A 21,554-nucleotide genomic window follows, 5' to 3' on the forward strand; every position below is an offset into this window, starting at 1 on the left:
GTGGTTATTAACATGAATGGAAATGTTACTCTTATTTAGTCAGCATTGATCGAGCACATTATATTCGCAAATCCCCCTTTTATCCCATTTAAGTCTACCATTGAAGTCTGACAGGATGGCATTGTTGTAGGTAAATTATAGCCTTTTAATGTTAAAGGCACAGTTCACTCAAAAATAAAAACCCATTACCATGTATGCACCCTCATGTCAAACCTATAAGACATTTTTTGTCACACAAAAGAAGAGTGTTTTTTCATCCATACAATACAAGGCAATGCAATCCAATGCTGTTTTGGACCCCACTGACTTCAATTGTATGGACAGACTTATAATTGGTCAGACTGTCCAATATTAATTCCAGTAATGTTAACTTTGTCTCAAAACATAGTCAGCCGCCTACCTAGATCTTATTTTTGGCCAGACTCTGTGCATGCCTTGGTGAATTTTACAAGACATCACTAGGGCTGTCACTAACGATTATTATGGCAATTGGGTAATCAGTCGATTATTTTGATGATTGATCAAATAATCAGTTAATTTTTTTGTGGAAATAATAGACTTTAGAAAATGGTCTAAAAATGCAGTTCATGGATTCTCGTCAGTGGAATGAGCCACTTCTGGTATTTTTCCGGTAACTTGACACGGGTAAATTGCAATCGACGACTTTTTAAAATCGAGTACTCGAATTAAATTGAGGAATTGTGACAGCCCTAAACATCACATTTTAATATTTTAAAGTCAAAACAAATGGACTTAATTTCTTTGTTTATACTTTATTTTCACCACAAAATAATCATGACTGTAATACATCCAGACGTTTCGCAATTCCCATTAGCCATTTTTACTGTGATACAGTAAATTCATAAATTTAAATAATAAAATTTATTTAATGTGAATAAGCATAAATGAACGGCAGTACAACAAATACTGTCATGATGTATGAATAAAAACTATGTGGACACGTATTTTTACACATTATAGTAATGAGAACTTTATTTTATCGCATTACACTAATGAAAATCAGAGGGAAATGTGCTCAATTCTTATGTAACAATGTCATAATGCAAAACATCTTAGCAGTGCTAAAAATAGGCTTAATTTCCTTTAGGCAAAATATTGTATATTACTTCTTTCTTTTAAGCGATATGTCCGGACAAGTTCTTAACAGGATTCACGTGACTCCCCCGCCTATGATGCCCCAAAGATTGCTACTTTATCATGTTGACTAAACGGGCAGCTCACTAGATGTTGGAACACGGCCAACATCTTGAACAATCATGACGATGCTGTGAATGAATATAAACATCAATACATTGATTGATTTAGAGGGAGAGCGACATTTATTTGGCGAATATTATATTACGCTTTGACTAATGGCTACATTTTCGGAAGACGCAATAAAAGTACAAATGATGCCTACATTAAAGCTTTAAATCATTTATCCTGTTTATTTGAGTGTAATAGGCCTCGCATCTCCTCCAGCCAGAAGAGAACAAACAGTTCCCGAAAATATGACTGAAAACAACAGACGGCCCACGGGTTTCAAACAAGGACATCTAACCGTTAGTTACTGGCTTTTTAAGACTAAACAAACCATGGGGAGATATATATTTAACATTAACTAATCAGTTAATATATGTATTTTTATTATGGCAAGAGAACGCCATAAATAATACAATTCTTGTTATAATAAACCCATTAATGCGTTTGTTAGAGATAATTTCCCCACTTATTCTGTAAGCATCTATGTCTCATGGATTACAATTATACATCATGGTATCATCAACAATAATATCTACTGCATAAGTTTAATGCGTTTCAAAATCCCGTCTAGTGCATCACCAGAACTACTGAGACAATAGATGTCACCTACATCAGGATATAAGACACCGAGCAAGACGCTGGCAATAAAAACATCGCAATATTCACACGCAAGACGCCTTTTGGTTTTTTGGTTTAATCTTCTTTAGAGTCAATATAATCATTTGCCAGGACATGTCAAATTAAGTTAAAATGAATTACATTTTAATTTTTTTTTTTTTTCAAGTAGGCTGTCAGATTTACAGATGCTTAAACATACAAAACATGCTATAATAAATCTAATTTTGCATATAGAATAAAAGATAAAAGTGTCCATTGCAGCAGATACCTGTTCCTCTGGTGGGTCTGCGGATCTTCAACAGCGGATGAAGCAAAACAACTTCGTTATAAACCAGCTATTTGAAGGATTCGGATGGAGGTCGTTCTGGGAAATGTAGTGTAGAGGAATTCTACTACAAGTTCACATCGTTCAAGTGCCGATGTGTTGGAACTACAGCACCCACAATCCCCTTCGCACTGAATGCGTCACCGCTCTGTAAATGGGCGGGGCTTAACGCGCCACTGAAAGAGACGCGCATCCTCTGCAGTCAAACGCTAGTATTGCAACGTGATGATAAGCCTGAGGCTCTGGAATGGAATTTTACCATAGAAGAAAGTACAGTGCGATGATGATGATGATACTGCACAACATGCGGACATCTTTCCTCTCGGTTTACTGTTTCTTCGGAAAATACACCTGCAGACACATTAACCCTTTAATAGCTATTTCCAAGATCCAATACAGTGGTTCTGTACAGTAGCATAATCCATAACTGTACATCTGGATGTACAAGTTATTACAAAAAAAAAGTTATGTGATAAATGAATTTAATGTAGATTCTGGTCATCTTCAGCACTAAGCAACATTGTGTGTGCGTGTTAAATGCCTCTGCATTTAACAATGAAATAAAGAAATGTATATAAATTTAGATGTGTGTAAATAATCATACAATGAATAAATTAGCTGGAATTAGATAAATTTAGAAATTCATTTGAAATTTTAAAACTGAAAAAGCAAAAAATGTGTCAACATTTGAAAATGTGGTAGGGCTTATTTTATTAATGCCACTTCCCAGCTACACTTGAAAAACTATTATTTCTGTTAAGATAAAAATTAAAAGTTAGAATCATAAGCTCAACAGTTCTTCTTCACCCACAAATCAATGTCCTCAGTATTTCTAGATCTACTTTTTTCTGTATGCGTCACTGCATACCAGTTTACGGCTCGTACTTCTTTTACCATATCTTTCTATGGCAGAAATAATAAGAGTCTGCAGGTATGAGTTTCTGAATTCAGAACTGATCTATAATAAACCCAGACAAAGTGTTCTTGTAAATGGGGCAGAACTAAGTAAGGAAGTGTTAATTATAGAAGCTGTCGTTTCCCTTAATTGCACTCTTTTCAGTTCTTCTACAAATGAACCTACTGAAGCATTAGTTCCTCTGTAAATCGACACAACTGTACATTTCTCAGGTGTCGCTTAAATTATTTCTTGACTGAAAAAAAAAAAGCTGCAAAATGCAGCAAGACTCTAAAGTGGTTGCAGAGAATAGAAAACTTTATAAACTGAAGAAAAAAGTTGTGAAAAGACCACAGAAGCAATTTTGATCATTCTTTTTATTTTCTGTACACAAAAGCATGTTACACTCGAGATGGGTACAGCATCTGAAAAAAGAGAAGCAAAAAATTAGTAATTTGTTCAATACTTTATTTTTTAAAATTTAAACGAGTCAACAGCAAGGGTAGCTGTCATCAGGACATGCATGGACAACACCTTCCCCTTTTTTTGAAACATAGGGATTGTTTACACCACACCGTTTCCAACTAAAAACAGAAAACCTTTTATGCATTTTGGCCGTTCATTAACAACGGCGTTTTTTTGGGAGGGGGGGCAAACTTTTGAAAACGGGTTTCAAAGCGCAAGTTTTTGAAAACAATACCGTTATCGTCTGTGTAAATTAAAAAAAGCTTTTTCGTATTCAATACATCCTTGTCGTGTAAACGTACACAAAGCAGATTATAAAAGGAGAAAAGTATGTGTTTGTGCAAAAACATCACATAAAAAGATTTACCAAAATCCCTTCTCATGTGTGCTTGTTACACTAGTAAATAAAGCTGCCGTGTGTGTGAGAACTACAAAACCCTACCGTGACACAGAGGACGGCAAAGAGTCCAAGTTGCTCTAGTTTCACTGTTCTTGCAATCAGTGATTTTGGAAATGCACTTTAAAATTCTTCCATTCTAGATATCTAACCTAAACTCCAATTTCTCTGGTTAATCATACTGCATGAACATGAATACATACATATTTAAATGACAGCCCTTCACAATAAAGCTGACGAGGCATCACAACGTAAAACTTCGAAATATACAAGTGCGCAAACAAGTCAGTAGTGATTTAAACTCGGGGTGCTCTCACAGTGGTAGTTTAGTTTGAAATGGGGGGCACGGTTCGCATGAAAAATTGCCCACAGAACCACAGACTACCTGAAGGATGCGGTTTGAGTTTGTTTGCACTCGAACTGTGGAACAATTCACGCGAGTGTGAAAGCAACACTGACTCGGGTGCGCACTCGTTCAGGAAGAAAAGTAACCTGCGCATGCGTTTAAGCCGATAACTATGTATTTAGTTCAATAAAACATGTAAGGGAGTGTTGATTTACCTTGGATACGAGCGAGAGTGAGCCTGCAGTGTACACGCAAATAGCGAGGGGCAAATGTATGGCAATCCGCGGTCTCCTCAAAAGGGTCCGTTTGCAAGCAAAGCCTTCATGCGACATGCATTAAACCCAAGTGTCTTTACGCTGCTGCGCATAATAGCACCAAATTAAGAAATAAATATATATATTGATGGTGTGATGTTCTGTTTTCTATTAGGGTTGGGTATTGATTCAGATGTTACAATTCGATTTGATTTCGATTCGCAAGCTCTCGATTCGATTTAGATTCGACTCAATGAATATATATTTAATACAAATCCTATATTTATAATAAAAAAAGAAAAGTTAGAACATAAATTTACAAGTGGTTAGGAGCTACAAAAAAATGGAAATTAAGAGCTACAAACCTGTATATTAAACCTTTTATTTTAGGTACACTTAGGTACATTAAAACAGGATCATATTTACCTGTGTAACTGGTAGGACATATGCAGAAATTGAATAAAGTTATCAAACAGTCTGCGCTGCATTAATTATAAATTATATTTAGACTAATCCTTATTAAAGTTACAAAAGTTCTTTAGTCAAGAGCAGTGAGTGTTTTTCTCTGTTCCCTTTGTTCTTTGATTAACTTCAATGACTGAGATAATTAGTGGCTACTGTGTACTGTCCCTTTAAGACCAGCCGCTGCTGACAGAGGATCTCACACGCGCCTCATTCTCTCGAGTCACAACTCTTCACGTTCATCATAAAACTACTCTTATGTTATGAAGATACTCGACAAAAAGACAGTGGGTAATAGCTTTTGGGTAATAGATAAATAAATATGGAAAAAAAACGATTTGTGGCGTTTGAGAATCGATTTTGAATCGACCACATTTTAAAAAACGATTATTTGAAAAATTATGTGGCGTGAACGTTTGTGATGACGCAAGATGAACGCAAATGCACCAGTCGGACCGCAGCAAATGTGCCCAGTATTAAAGCCCCTTTAAGGGGAGCTCCAGCAAGACTTTTAGCAGGTATTGATAATAAACCAGCACTGCCTTGAACCCAGTTTAAACCACTGCCACATTATAAAGGCAAGCATTTACTAGGCAAATTAAAATGGACCTGTCCAACACAAAGAATAATCAGGGACAGATATTGATACTTAAAGCCAGAGAGAAGCTTTAAGACTCTTACCACACGGATCCTGTGCCCCATAGCCTTCGCGGGAAGATTGCTCTTGAACTTGGCACGAACCATTCCACTGTTTCCATGAGCCCGTGTGACTTTACCCCAGATGACGCGTGTCTTGTTGGGTTTACCACCAGGTGTTGCAGTGATCCTTCAGACAACATACAGAACACATTTTACTTCCATAATCTGACACTTCCATGTGAAGCACTGCATTCAATGAGTCAAATATCAATTATGATCAAAATAAATGACAAATTTTTATTCAATTAATATTATATAATAAACCATTATGTATACATATATCCAAATCAGAAAGCTTTATTGCCAAGTGTGCTTACACACAAGGAATTTTTCTCGATACTGAAGATGTATTACATATATTTTATGTATTCAAATATTAAATGTACTACATCATTCATCCTGTGAAAACTTTTGAAATTGGACAAAATATTACGATGGAAATAGTACTGAATTGCAGGCCCAGTTTTTGTGAAATTTCAAACAACTTGTACAGACTTAAGGCTATGATTATCTAGTAAAAGTCAAATACTTTGAGACCAATATTTTTTATGTAATAATGTTTAGTAGTACACTTGCTTTACAGTAAACTAACTTTTATAACTTTTTGCACTCATTTTTTTTTTTTTAAGCGTTTAAAAAGAGACCAACCTGAGGTCTGTATTACAAAGCATTCATGATTCACTACCATTTGAGTTCAGATATATGCTCAAAAAGGTGACAGTTAACAGGTTAATAAAATACATCAAATAAACCTCTGGAATATAAAGTGCCAATTAATTACATTTATTCAAAATAAGACCAGAAACATGCAAAGTAAACAGTTAATTGTATAAATGGCAACTTTCATATAAAAGTGAATATCATAATGATGTAAGAGCCAGAGAGTTTACCTCTACTTCTTGTTTACTTCTGGTTTACTGCACGCGGGTTTATGTATGCGCCGTCTCTACTCAAAAGACCAAGATTCCTTGCGAATAGAACATGCGCAGAACACAAATCAATGTTCCTTTTGATGGGGATATGCCGATACACGTTTACATGACCAAATATTCGGGTTAGAAAAGGGGTACCCCAGGGATCATATCCGTGATTTTAAAAACCGGGATATGAGCATATTCGGGTTTTTGCCGGTGTTTACATGGCCGTGCGCGACCGGGTTATTGCTAATATCCTGGTTTTGAACGGGTTATTGGCTGCATGTAAACGTAGTCACTGTCTGCTCACAGCCAATCAGTGCAATAACACAAGTGTGTGGCCCCTCCTCCCCCTCACTGGAGGAAAACCTCATTCATCATGCAGGTGTGTGATGTTGGAAATCAATGCAGCAATGATAGTTAGGCCCCGTTTACACGTACATGGTTATTTAAAAAAACTGAGACATTTCCCTTCGTTTGTGCCGTTTACACGCAAAAGGAGAATTCGCCTCTGAAAACGACTCTCTCAAAACTCCGACCAGAGTGGAGACTTTTGAAAACTTCATCTGCACGTCTGCATGTAAAGTGAGAAAAACTGAGTTTTAGGCAGCCGACGTCACAGTGTGCGACAGAACTTGCACCCGTGTCAAAAGTGCAACCTTGCAATTCGTTGCTGTTTTCGGGATTCTGATTGGATAATGTGGGCTTGAGCCTCTCGTTACACTGCCACCTACAGGTTTGGCATAATCTTGACGGCATATATACACAGGTTCTGTAAACCATGGGTGCCCAATCCTGCTCCTGCCGATCGACTGTCCTGCACAGTTCATCTCCAACCCTAATCAAACACACCTGCCTTTAATTTTCAAGTGATCCTGAAGACGTTAATTGGTTGCTTCAGGTGTGTTTGATTAGAGCTGGAGATGAACTGTGTAGGACAGTCGATCGGCAGGAGCAGGATTGGGCACCCCTGGTGTAAACGAACACTTTTCTGAAAACTGACAGGTGTGCATGTGTTATTTTTGAAAACGGAGAGGGTGAAATGTCCATTTATGAAAATAACCGGCCATGTGTAAACGTAGCCTTAGTTAATAGATGTAAATTTTCACAAACAATGCCAGCAACAGATGTACAGGGATGGAGAGGAAACACAGGAGATGATGGATGGTGGATGAAGGATATTTTTAAATATTGATTAAAATAAATATATATAAAAATATCGGCCACCCTGCTCTCCAAGATATCGGCATCGGCCATCAAAAAAACAATATCGGTCGACCACTAGTAGATATATATAGGTAAAACATATATTATTATAAATGTGGCTGATACAGCTCCCTTAGTGCTCTCGTCGTTCTCCTTTTCCATCTCTAAATCTATTCTCCTCACAGGTGATCGAAGGATAGTGTGTGTGCCCTCCCGCTTTGTAGCAATTTGATGATTTTTGTTTTTGCTTTTCAAACTCCCGAGTGGTTTCAGTTTAATATGTTGCAAGCTCATTTGTTGATGAATATTGATAATAAATATTGGGCTTGTTTTTGAAGCTGCTGTTGCATATTTGCCATGAAAGAGTTGGCAACACTGGTCACAGCACTGACAGCATGATCACAAACATATTACAGACTGCAGCATGGAGTCAAACCGTTCCTCGCACGTGCCACTCGTCCCATAAACACTTGATCATGCCTTTACTTACTTTTTTGCCTTGTAGACGTAGGCACAGCGTTTGCCCAGGTAGAAGTCGACCTCTGCGCGGGTGTAAACTCCCTCTAGCTTGAGAAGAGCAGTGTGTTCACGCTGGTTCCTCAGGCCACGCTTGTAGCCAGCAAAGATGGCCTTGCTCCACAGCCTGAGAGAGGGGGAAAAGTTACCCATCTTTATCTATGTGAATGAGCCAAGCATTATAGTTAGCACAGTTAACTATGCGTCACATTAACAATGCTGACAGCTTTCTAGCCTTACCTTCCGGGCATTATGATGCTTTGACCAGGCTAACCAACAACCTAAAATGAAGAAGGAAAAAAATATCACAAAACCATTTAGTCAATCCTAGTCAAGGATTTAATATTTACACTGACTATATACACAGCAGCATCGGAGCTGAAGCATGTTTACCTTCTTCAATGCTAGTTGCTAAGTTCTTATACAAAGTTATAAGTAGTTTATAGTTATTGTTACGTCTTCAAAATAAGCTAACACGCGTAGTAAACATCATAAATGATTAACAAACCGCTATGCTTTGAAAGTAGATTTGACAGTAATGTGCAGAAATGAGTTCGGGGCAGTTTAGCCTGAGCCAACTGGCTCAAACAATCCGTTTAAAATCTAAAACATCTTATGTCGTATATGGCAGAACTCAGCGGGATATGCACTTTATTGGTATTTTTCATCAATTCTGGTAGAAATCTAGGTTTACTTTACATCACACAAGGCTAAAATGTCACATTTTAAAAGACGAGCTCTAAAACGCTCACCTGATTCAATATCAAAAATGGAGGAAAAGGCCGCTCGCAAGGAATGCTGGGAAAATGTTGGCAACGCTGTCTGAAAATCTGCCTGACTGAAATTAGAGCGTTTTAAATGCGATTCTACATTATACCACTTTTACAGTTTATTCTAAATCATTAAAACCAACAATATAGTAGTAGTATTAATAATAAATAATAATAAAAAATGTTCTTTAAGTAATTTGCTTTAGTTTTAACGTTATAGTATTTTTCTGACAAGTGGATATATAGATCACTTTTTCCCTAAATCGGTTTTTTAAATATATTTTTACATTTATTTATATACCTTAAAATGTTAACAAAGAGCAAAAAGACATGTGCACATAAACATTCACATGGGCTACAAGGATATTGATGTGCAATACACAGAAATTAACATAGGCCCAAGCATTAATTACTACAATATTATTTAGGCCTATAGCCGCCTAGTAATTTGGGTCTTCAGCAAGTTCTTTTCTCTTAGTGATATCAGTATTTATACTTTATAACACTAAATACGTTTTCAATTACAAAATATGTTGTGAAAATGTGTAAATAAAGATATTCCATAAATTAAAAATTGCTGCTTGTTCACTGCCATTCACAAATCCTCTCCCGTGGCCTCATGGGATAGTAAGGTGTCCATCATATGCACTTTTCAGAATCTCACCAGGACTAGTCATCCGGGTATTTTTTGCCCACTCTTTTATGAGTTCGGAAATACTTATTTTGTCAAATACTGTTTTTCTACAACCCTGTCTCACAATCAGAGCCGTTTTTGACCATTTTGGCGCCCTAGACGAGATCCCCATTTGGCGGCCCTCTTCTTCCCAGCTTACAAGGAGCGTTCCCTTAACTTTCACTAGTTACACTCTTTAAAAGTGATGTAAATGTTAAGACAAAACATTCTTAAAACAATAATAATAATAAAAAAACATTTAGTACAGTACATTTGATTTACAGTAAATATAAACTTCCATAACTTTTTCATACGTTAATTTTTTTAAGTGCTTTCACTTCAGCAGCAATAATCTGCTGAGTGTCTTTTTAAAAACAAGACCAAAAAATGTAGGTCTATATTCCAAAGCATTCTTGAATTACAACCATTTAAGTTTGAATAGTGCATTTTTACTTTCATTCTCAAAAAGTGGGGTTAAATATAAGGGGTTAAAATTACTTACTACTACATTGAAATTTGATTTAAAACATGACACATGTAAATGTAATTGATCTAAAAGTTTCACTACTTTTAGTGATTATATTTCCCATGGTCATTATCACTAAATTATATTAAAAGTAAAGATTAAATCACACTGAACATACAATAATTATTTTCTCTTGATTTTAATCTGTACATTATTTATTATTATAATTATTATTTATAATAATAATTATCATTATTATTATTAACTGTTGTCGGCTGTTGTAGTGGCCTTTATTTTGAAACGAATAGCTTCCGGTGGGCGTGGCTCAACGGCTAGTTCACTTCACGCTGCTGCCATTTTAGTGCGCGGTGAGTGAGCGGCCGTACAAAGAGTCTGCACAAATAAACAATGCTGCAATAGTCACAGTCTGCGGTTATTTGTGATATTAGAGCAGTCGACGTTCCTTTGCTCGGATCGCACTCATAATCCATCATGTCCACCGAAACTCCACCGGACCAGGTAAAGTAAAGACATATGTGGATTGTGTAGTGTTTGAAATCAAGTGCTCGTGTTTGCGGCCTAGCTGTTGAGTTCGCCCCTATAGCGGGATGCTGTCGATGTTTAAAGCTTTATTACACGCCTCGCACAGTATGCGTCGAGTGTTTGTGTAGTGGTTGGACTGCTGTAGTAAATCCGTGAAACATTTGAGGAGCAGAATAGACGAGTGTTGACGTAATGCTGTTGTTTAGGTGCTGGCGATTGTATGACTGAACCTCGACACACCACGATGCCATTGATTTTTACCTCTACTATTGTTTATAGCAACATTCAGATTTATTATTTTGGATTGGGAAAGCCAACGTACTATTAGTCTATTTAAATGTATTTTCTTCACAATAAAATTGACTGCAACGTCGCCTAAAGCTTTAAAGCAACACCGCCAAACTCGGACAAGCCCTTCAGGCTCGGGTTGATGCGTCTTTTCTAAACGATCGGACGATTTTCCTGAAACTGGCTACCAGAACTTCGGGAAAAACTCCATAGACTTGCACTAATGGAATCCTCAAATGCCCTAGAAATCAATTAGAACACCTAGCAACACTGTGGCAACCACCTAGAATACCCTAGTAACCCCATAGCAACACCCTACCATCCACACAGTAACTTGTCTGTCTGGTCTTAAACGTTCAACATTCTAGGCTACCTTTTAAAAACATTCAAACTTAAAACTAATTAACAGCTATTTAAACCTAAAACCTTCTAATTTCAAGATTTTTAAACTACTTAACTCTTAGCCAGGCTTTCTCAAGCCAACATCGAAGTTTGTCTGACTTATTACGATGACTTGGTTTTTGTTGTCAAAATGCAAAACTATGAAGGCAGCTTTCAACTTTTGAAACGCAATTTCAATTACACTGCACAATTAGTTTAGATTGAGAACCACTGATGTTCAGGTTTCCAAAATATGAAAGGGAACTAGCATTTCCCGGGTGTCCCACCGGAACGAATCGTCTTTTGGGAGCTGGTGTCGATGATGCACCGACATTTCAGGATAATCTGGTTTCACATTTGTCGTTTCTTTCCCCCTCGACAGGCAGCAGAGTACATCCCAGAGAAGGTGAAGAAAGCAGAGAAGAAGTTGGAAGAAAATCCATATGACCTCGACGCTTGGAGCATACTGATTCGTGAAGCACAGGTTTAGTGACACAGGGTTGCATTCCTTTCTACCCGGGGGTAACATGTTTTTGGGAGGGGGGACGGGAGGGCAAATCTGATGCTGTTTCATGTAAACGGTCTTTGGGACGTACATCATGATTCTGTATGTAAATGAATTTTACTTCTTTTAGAATCAACCCATAGACAAAGCAAGGAAGACATATGAGCGACTTGTCGCCCAGTTTCCCAGTTCGGGCAGATTCTGGAAGCTATACATTGAAGCTGAGGTTAAACTTTATTTTAATTTAATGACATTTTCATATCTTGTGCATGACAATGCTTCTCCCCATTTTGATCAACAATGTGATATTCACACAACACCAACAATGCACTATAATCGCAGGGCGTCAAGGGAAACTCATAGCTTGTATCATTTAGAGGTTCTTAAGTCATTCTTTTCCTTATACTTTGCAGTTTTATGAGGTGATATTGTTGCATGTTTTATCTGCAACAGCATTAAAACAATTTTAATGGTATTGGAGTGCTTTAGCCTTTATTACTTGTGTCAATTTCTTGCCTCCTGTGTCATTTCTTTGAGGTTGTTGTGGTTTGTTTGTAATTAATTATTCAAGATTTGCTCCATACTAGCGTCTAATTCTCCTGTCCCTCATTCCATATTATACATGTCAGTTGTAGTCCAGCATGCACAGTAGTCCACACATCAACTAAGTATAGTTTGTCTAAATCCTGAGGCGAATGTTACGGTATTTTACAAGTATACACTTGCACCACACAATGCAGCACATGCTCACATTCTTTTAGATTTACTATTAGATTATTTCTAAATGTGAATATGAAACGGGCATGATATGATGTTTATATGCAGGAGTGCAGTTTAGGGACAGATTGTAATGGTAAGTATCTTACAAGTAACATTTAGATGCACATTACATTCAACTAACTTAACAAGTATAGTCAAATGGTTAGGTTTTTGGTGGTCTTCTTTTTTAATATTCCTATTTTAAATTTTTTTTTTTTGCCCATTATATTGACAAATCATTTTCTGGGTATAAATAATTCAACATTGCTAAAAAAAAACTAAACATGATTTTTTTTAAAATATATTTACTCTTACAACTTTTTGGTGGAGGGTAGTTGTGATTTTAATTTTTTCTCTCTTTATATGCTTAGTTGATCGTTACAGTTGACCCTTTGCTAAGCCCCGCCCTATAACATTACTGACCAATCCTGCCTTTGCAACAGCCATTTTTAGATAAGTTTTGCTCTTTCCAAATATCTCAGGCCAAATGAACATGTATAATATCAGTAAGAGCAGATTTGCTCCAAGATAATGTTAAACTTGGATGTCATTTTCATAGTAATCAATAAAAGAGTTTGCAGTACTATTGTGAATGTTGTAGAAAGTTACTAGTTGTTCTGTTTACTCACATTGGTAATTATTTTAAGTTTCACTTGGGGAAAAAAGGTAGCCACAATTCTGATTTGCAGTCTTCAATTTTTAATCATTACTGCATCCGAAAGTGGAGAGAATGTCAATTAACTTCAGCCCAAGTAATAATAACTTTCCAATCCATTTTTATTGATAATCACTCCATTTACTGAATTCTCCTGTTCCTGTCTGTGGGATGTTTTGGAAAGCTGGACTCAGAAACGCTAACCAATTAGAGTGGAGCTTATTGAAGGGTCAGTTAGGATTGGAGCTGCAATCACAAACATAATTTCCTCTCTAAAAACAGACCTCACCATGGATAAATCAATAGGAGAGCTGTGCTTGTATTAAATATTATTTATTTTCAGATCCCCAATTGTGATTTCTTGCTAATCAACCTTTTCTGTTGTCGTCTGGATTTAAACCAAAAGTGTAATGGGTCTGAAAAATCACATTTTGATTCAGTATATTTAATCGAAATAGTAAAATCAGGGACCAATCAATTGTAGGTGTTTATGCACCGGTTCTGGATTTGAGTATAATTTAGCATTTCCAATTATTATTTAATTCTTGTTCAAGCTTTTTTTTTTTACCCCTACCGTAATAAAATGCACTTTAACAAGTTTGGCTTGTCGTTGTAATGTGCATTCATTGTAATCTTGTGTCAGTGAGTGTGCGTGCATGCGTGTGTCCGAGGCAAGGAGACGGCAGTACCACAGTGATCATGTCCCACGGCGACTCTGCCTCAATGCCAGTATTTTTCACACTCTGTCATGCTGGGTTTTGATTTCGTTTGGAGCTGTTGGGTGGTTTGGTTAAGTATGTCAGTCTATCACCATTCGCCCTGGAGCACAGACACACTGCCAACAACCTCTCACAGCTGACCTCGGTGTCATTAATCCGATTTAATGTCACAAAGAACCACAGAGCTAATCTGAAATGGCCTTAATGAGAGAGTTCTGTCAGCATTTACTCACCCTCATGTCGTTCCAAACCTGTTTGAGTTTTTTTTTTTTTTCTTCAGTGGAACAAAGACGACCTTTTGAAAACAAAAATCTGTACAGTGAAAGTGAATGTTGTTTTGGTCCCCATTAACTTTCATTGTATGCATTTAAACATTCTTTAAATATCTCTCGTCTGTGTGTGTTCCACAGAAGGAAGTAAATCATACAGGTTTGGTATGACATAATCACAAGAATTTTAATTTAAGTAAACAATCCCTTTAATGACAACAACGCACGCATAGTCATATTATGTAATATTAGCAGGTTGTCCTATTTTGCTGCTGTTTTCAGTGGCTTTGTGTGCTGAAGTGCTACCATAGAGTGCAGTACGATTGATTTCAGTAACACAACAAAATCTGACTTTACCTCTATATTGTTATCAGTGAAAATGCATCAATCCCTGATGACATATACTGGTTAATCTGTTTCTTTTTAAATGGGATTATTTAATCACTGTCCCTTGTCCAATCTAACCATTTCTTCTTACTCAAGATACATTTGAGCTCTTCTCTTAAGACATTTACTCATAATTTGCATCCCAGCAGTCTCAAAACCACTGAATGACTCCAGTGATTATCTATAAGATCTTTGAATACTTGGGAGAATTTTCACATTCACCTGCTTTTTGTCCTCTGGAATACATGATGTATTCATGTATCATATTTTATCAGAATACTGACACATTTGCAAGTGCATGACTCGGTCAGTGCGAGGTTTAGGCCGGTTATCAGTCCAGCACTAAATCATGCATCCCTTGATATTATGTTTTTTTAACATCTGAAATTCTGTTTTTTATTGAACACTTGTTGCAAATCGTGCTGGTTACTGTTCCCAAGGTAATGTTATCTAGCTGGGTAATAAAAAAGGATTTATGGGAATTGCCAGAATGACCAATGATCGACTTAAGAGCTTCATTTCAAATTGGTTATAAACAAAATGTTTTGCACTGTAAAGTGTTTGAGTTTATAGCTGTTATGGTGCTATTGTACATTATTTTTTTTTTGTGGTGGCATAGTGCTATATTGTTTCTGACGCGTATAAAAAGATGATGCAGGACGTAGTTATTTTTTATGTTTGTGACGCACCAGTCGAGAAAACACTGGTGAGCCCTGAAGTTTCATTTCTGTGTTTAACTTAGTGGTGAGAAATTGGTTTCTTGTTGTTTTTTTAATTCTACTAATACACATTTTGGCAATGGTATTGTTGTTTATTGTATTGTTGTTAGATTTCCCTGCAAAAATTAATAAATGGTGATCTGTAACTGCATCACACTTACACAATTTCCCTCAAAATAGCAACTTCTGCTAAACAGATTTTTGTGTTTCTCAAAGGAAATTGGTGAATAAGAGAATTAGTCTTAAGTAAACCTGTGTTTTAAATGATTGTAAATGTCTGGGTGCAATGTTTCATTTTTGATGCATGCTAAAGTTGTTTTTACTTTGCCACAACTACTTATATACTTATAATATATTAGCTTTGTAAAACCTTCAGACGCAACCCGCAGGGATGTTAAATCTTAAATCTTTTCCAGGGTTACACTCCAAAAAGCAATACATTTACTCATACATAATGGCCCGGTTTCATAGACAGGGCTTAGATTAAGTAGCTTTTATAAAAACGCCTTGGAAAAAACATTACAGGTGTGCATCTTCAGACAAAACAACGGCACTGGCATATTTTAAGATTTGTCAGTGCAAGTTGCTTCCAGTTAAAACAAGCATTTATTCTGAGACTAGGCTTAAGTCCAGTCTGTGAAACCGGGGAAATATCCATCACACCATTTGCAGCTTTGTGGCCCATTCATGCGCACATGAAATGAGTCATTCTTCAAACTAGCTGTAGTGAATCTTGTGACTGTTTGCAGACTCACATGCAGTTAATGGAGGAGGACAGTCATGAAACTGACACACTATTATGTAGGGTTGTGTGAATGTCACATCGTTGGCCTTAAAAGGGTTGTGTGTGCATGCGTGTGGAGCAAATTAGTCTGGATACTGACTATATATATATATATTTTTTTTTTTAAATAATATTGGTTTTCAAATGTGTCCACAGATCAAGGCTAAAAACTATGACAAGGTTGAAAAGGTAAGCATTTGTTATCGCATGGAAGCCACATTTTGAATTTATTGGTTGTATGAAGTTATTGTGATGGACACATCCATAGGTGTAAGTCCATAAATGCTGAGCTTTATCTAGTTCACCACTCAAAAGCTCAGGGAGAGTAAACACGAAGATGGTGAAGTGAAATAAAATAACACCCTGCTTCACTAGAGAGATCCTGTTTGCTTTCCCGAATGCAGAAAACGGGCAATCAGACAATAAAACACGAGGGATAAAAATCCCAGATTTGATTCTTCATGATGGAGGATGCATTATCTGAGTTTGTTAGATCCCCTTTCAGAGAGCAATTCACTGTTAATGCAGTTTGGCAACACAACATCAGCCATACAGGGTCAATATTGAGTCGCTTGATATCTCACGTGACCCTTTTATTTCTGAAACCGAGAAAGTACAGGATGCCGACGTGATCTTCTTTGCTCTACCTTAAATTACCATGTAAATGTGAATGTTAATCATTCAGTGTTGTCAAAATACCATGGTATTGTAATCTGATGATCACAGATTATCTGCCAAAAATGTATGCATAACATCTGTATATTTTATATAATTTGAGCGTAATCTAAAATTTGTTGACTGATATCGTGATCTGTGCAATGCTGCTGTCACAGTGATGTGTGTGTGTGTGTGTGTGTGCATGAGTCAGTGCTGTACTGTAGTTTGATGTGCTGTCTTGAGCATCAGATGGGTTTGTTCACTGTTCAATCTCTTGCTCAGTTATTTCAGAGGTGCTTAATGAAGGTTCTGCACATTGACCTGTGGAAGTGCTACCTCTCATACGTCCGGGAAACCAAAGGAAAACTGCCCAGCTATAAGTATGTGAGATGATTGTGTTTCCATGGCTTTATAGCGATCGACTGCCTTTTTCAATGCCTTGTATCTATAGCAATATCAATAATGGCAATATCTAGAGAGAAGGGGGATTTATGTTCCCTATACAATGGGTTCAAAGACAAAATTCATTCTGGGATTTAAAATCTAATTATAAAATGGAGAGTTCTGGTCCTTGATTTAAATCTAGAAAGAAATGGTTTTAGATTATAAAAATAAACTTATGAGCAATATTTCAGATTCTGCCTTATTTCTAGTTGACTAATCAAATTTGTGACAATTGAAGCACAAGATACTCTTTGAAATTGAAACATCCTCAAATAGTTATGGGTAACATGATTTTCAGTTTTTTTATTATTATTATTATTATTATTATTATTATAGTGGAGGGATATACCAAATTATAACGTTCATTTTTCACTTAAACTTTATGTTCTGTAATACTGATGACATAATTTATATTAGGACAAATTATTCAATTAGAAGAATGCATAGTTTTCTCAGACTTCTAGACCTATTGTATATAATAACATTTAATTATAGAAAAATGTATGGAAATTAAATGAACAGTTATTTAATAGTGTCACTTTTACATCACAACAAATTTTGAATACAGGAAATTGTGAGTTGTATATTGCATATAGTTAGAAACCGACTTTAAATGTGCTGTTCTTTGACAGGGAAAAGATGGCACAAGCTTATGACTTTGCTTTGGATAAGATTGGGATGGAGATTATGTCCTATCAGGTGAGGGTTTGACGGTCCTCATTAATCCTGATTTGTTGTTCTATGGCATCATAAACATTAACTTAAAACTCTTCTCTTAGATTTGGGTGGATTACATCAATTTCCTCAAAGGAGTGTAAGTACACCGTTTGTGTTCTCAAAACCCATTTCACGGTCATTTAAAGAAGTTCATGTTTGGAGGAAAGGCATTTGACGAGCTCTCTGTGTGTGTCACCTAGAGAGGCCGTGGGGTCGTACGCTGAGAACCAGCGAATCACAGCCGTCAGACGCGTGTACCAGAGGGGTTGTGTCAACCCCATGATTAACATCGAGCAGCTCTGGAGGGACTACAGCAAATATGAAGAGGTGAGTACGTGGAGGATGATGATGATGATGATGTTATTCTGATTCAGGGCACTGGTTTGGTAGTGGCAGTCGTCACAGTAATGGCGGCAAAACTGTGGAGTAGTCTGCCTTTAGTGTTATAATTGCCACAACTTTAGATGATTTTAAATCAAAAGTTAAGTCTTATCTGTTTGCCATTTCTTTAAAATACATGATGCAGTCATATTATCTGTTCTGTTGTTTGTTAGTTGTCATATATTTATGTTTTAAGCTATATGTGCAGCACATTGATCAACAGTTGTTATTTTAAATGGTGCATATAATGTGACGTTGACATTGTAAACAGCAAAAATTCAGATTTGTTATGAGAAACTTCTCTTTAACATTGAACAGAATTTCTATTGCTTAATTGGTTGTGATCAGAGCTAGAAATGCTTTTGGTTGTAATGTGTATGTACTATTTATCTGTTTGTCATAAATTGCTTTTGTTCCATTATAAAGGGCATAAATGTGCACTTGGCTAAAAAGATGATTGAAGACCGGAGCAGAGACTACATGAATGCCAGGAGAGTAGCCAAGGTGAGTTGACATCCACAAAAAAACTACACCTGCACTCATTAATAAAAATACACTATAAATAACAAAACATTTGTGGATATCTCACACGGCCCCATCTGCATCTCTTGTTATCCATGGCTGAGAAAGCCAGTAGCAATTTACTAGTAGTAATCTTAATCTACATCTACACTAATCCAGACACATTAGAAAATGGCATTTTCGTTTCGAAGCGCTCTCCTCCCACACTAGAGTTCAAGCATTTTCCCGAAGTTTCTCGTCCACACTGAAACTTCAGAAGACGCTTAAATCATCTCACTGCGCATGCGTAAAACACAATACAAGCTCAGTGAGATGATACCGAGAGACCAGACATCATAAAGTTCTCACACTATTCTTTGGGCATGATCACTATATCAACAAAATATCTCACCGCTTACTGGTGTGTTCAAGTTGCACTCAATCGCCATTCATTGTATGGTCTAAAACACAATTGCCCATGTTTTGATGCAAATTGACAGCACATTTTTTGCTATCTTTGCAGAAATGTAATATAAAGATCGAACAAAGTAATGTTATCTTCAGCAAGACTGTGTGAAAGTTAATTGCACATAGCAGGGACATACCAATATAAATTTGGGAAAAGCCCGTAAAAGTGCTTTGCAAAACTCACAAGTGTAAGGGAAAAGCTAGTGAATTTAACACTCCATAGAAATGTATTTTTTCTGAAGTGTTGACAACTTAGTGTTAACTAATAATTGCTGCAAACTGGTACTACCAACAAAATATTAGTGCACTCCTGGAACTGGGCGTCGTTACACTACATCTTTATGCATCGCTTTCTGCCAGGACTTTTACGGGATTTTCCCAAATCACTGAAGTGACCTCGACGTCCGGGTTAGCGCTAGCATTAGCCATCAGGCAAGTGTTATTTAAATAAACTCCTGATGTACTTACAAACTTTCCAATGCCTCGTTTTATGAGTACAGAACCTATTTGTACGACTGTAGAAGTTTGGTACCATTCTGGGCATTATTAGTGGGGTAATTTACGAGATACAACCTTGGATCCATTAGCACCTGCACTAAGCCATCCGGCTGATATCTCTAAATAAGCTCTAACTTTAATAATGTTCAACCAAGAGAAAAAAAGGCTTCTGGGGGGTGTTTGGCTCAAGGCCATGCTGCAAAGGACCCTAGGTTGAAATTACTCCGAACCATCCCTTTAATTAAAAAATTAGTAGCAAACCTCTAATCAGTGCGAGTAAATCTTTGTTTTGTCTTTGTGCAGTTTCATCACACACACACAAATTTGCTGTCGGTTCTGCAGTCATTGTTTGCTTTGTCAAACCTTTGCTTTGTTGTGAAAGTTAAAGTTGTGAATTCAAGTGAAGCTGCGTTTCATTGGGCGGTTTCTAAGCACCAGAATGAAAACTCTGTTTCTATTGGTCGCTCCCAATACCTCCTTTTGCACAGTCCACATTACAACGCAAAAATAGCATTTTCAAATGTATCCACTTGAGAGAGCATCTTCAAAAAGCTAATTTTTTTCCACAGGACAAAAATGCAGTCTCGTTGTGTAGGCCAAAATGTAAAGAAATGGATGCGTTTTTAAATGTATCCGGATTAGTGTAGACGTAGCCTTATTTTATCTGATGCCGAAAACACTTTCAACGACTTCTCGTCACTTTCCTCTCGGTTCCCACTGTATGCTGACGGTGGGATTTTAATCCCTTTCAGGAATACGAGACTGTGATGAAGGGTTTGGACCGGAACGCCCCCTCGGTGCCGCCCCAGAACTCCCCACAGGAGGCCCAGCAGGTGGAGATGTGGAAGAAATACATCCAATGGGAGAAGAGCAACCCACTGCGCACCGAAGACCAGACTCTCATCACCAAGAGAGGTAGATTCATAACTAATGAGCAGCAGGTTCTGGCAATCGACCAACTGCTGTTTCAATCCTGTATTTAGTTATTTGTCTAAAGTTTTTCACAGTATATATTGTTTCAAAGCAGCTTTACAGAAAATCATGATGTTATGTTTTATAATATCCTAATATCTTCATGCCTTTAGCAGATTAGAGCCGGACAGTTTACATTTTGAGATGATACAAGCAATCAAGTAGTTGAGATTTGCTATAGTGTACAGTATATCGCCCAATGTGAGTATACACACTTAATATATCAAACTTTATATAAAGAGCTGGTTGATAATAGTTTACATTTACAACAAAATAAATATCAGGCAGTTGAGATTTGCTATATATCGCTTTATTACAATATACAGTAGTGGCCAAAAGTGATGTCTCACCTTTATTCTTCACCCTTTTTTAAATATTGTTAATTTAAAGATTTTATAAGCATATTCCATAGTTGTGCTTGGAGTCAATTGGTTTATTTGTGATAACACAATGAAACATGCCAAATTGTGCAGACATGATTTTTGGCCAGGCTGTCATACAAAGAAATTGTTCAATTATTCATATTTAAAAGTACTGATAAACAGATTTAAAAGTACTGATAATCAGATATAAATGTACAGAAGCACATTGTGAAATTCAGTCTAAAATATTGAGCATAGTTTAGTCACAGGCTGAAT

The 21,554-nt window shown here is 36.8% G+C and overlaps 3 protein-coding genes across 3 annotated transcripts in view; 1 reads left to right on the forward strand and 2 right to left on the reverse strand.

Annotated features, from left to right (window-relative positions):
* Nucleotides 1-2,240, reverse strand: part of abcc5 (ATP-binding cassette, sub-family C (CFTR/MRP), member 5) — a 49,576-nt gene extending 47,336 nt beyond the window's left edge. The window contains exon 1 of the mRNA XM_084124708.1: nt 2,150-2,240. The gene's annotated coding sequence lies outside the window, so the exon portion shown is untranslated. The remainder of the gene's footprint in view (nt 1-2,149) is intronic.
* A 1,220-nt stretch (nt 2,241-3,460) lies between these two features.
* rpl35a (ribosomal protein L35a) lies at nt 3,461-9,205 on the reverse strand. Its single transcript, XM_084124718.1, has 5 exons — nt 9,113-9,205; nt 8,601-8,641; nt 8,335-8,487; nt 5,707-5,851; nt 3,461-3,526 (listed from the first exon to the last, which is right to left on the reverse strand). Exons 2-5 carry the CDS (start codon nt 8,609-8,611, stop codon nt 3,503-3,505), a joined length of 333 nt encoding a protein of 110 aa, XP_083980844.1. The 5' UTR covers nt 8,612-8,641; nt 9,113-9,205; the 3' UTR covers nt 3,461-3,502.
* A 1,402-nt stretch (nt 9,206-10,607) lies between these two features.
* cstf3 (cleavage stimulation factor, 3' pre-RNA, subunit 3) overlaps nt 10,608-21,554 on the forward strand; it is an 18,847-nt gene continuing 7,900 nt past the window's right edge. Inside the window, exons 1-11 of the mRNA XM_084125155.1 lie at nt 10,608-10,788; nt 11,864-11,965; nt 12,117-12,212; nt 16,435-16,467; nt 17,218-17,315; nt 18,012-18,078; nt 18,159-18,193; nt 18,297-18,423; nt 18,904-18,981; nt 20,697-20,919; nt 21,462-21,469. Of these exons, the coding sequence (XP_083981281.1) occupies nt 10,762-10,788; nt 11,864-11,965; nt 12,117-12,212; nt 16,435-16,467; nt 17,218-17,315; nt 18,012-18,078; nt 18,159-18,193; nt 18,297-18,423; nt 18,904-18,981; nt 20,697-20,919; nt 21,462-21,469 (894 nt within the window). The 5' untranslated portion in view covers nt 10,608-10,761. The remainder of the gene's footprint in view (nt 10,789-11,863; nt 11,966-12,116; nt 12,213-16,434; nt 16,468-17,217; nt 17,316-18,011; nt 18,079-18,158; nt 18,194-18,296; nt 18,424-18,903; nt 18,982-20,696; nt 20,920-21,461; nt 21,470-21,554) is intronic.

The sequence above is a fragment of the Abramis brama genome (genome assembly GCF_963993115.1).
Source record: "Abramis brama genome assembly, chromosome: 9".
In the NCBI taxonomy this organism is placed as follows: Eukaryota; Metazoa; Chordata; class Actinopteri; order Cypriniformes; family Leuciscidae; genus Abramis; species Abramis brama.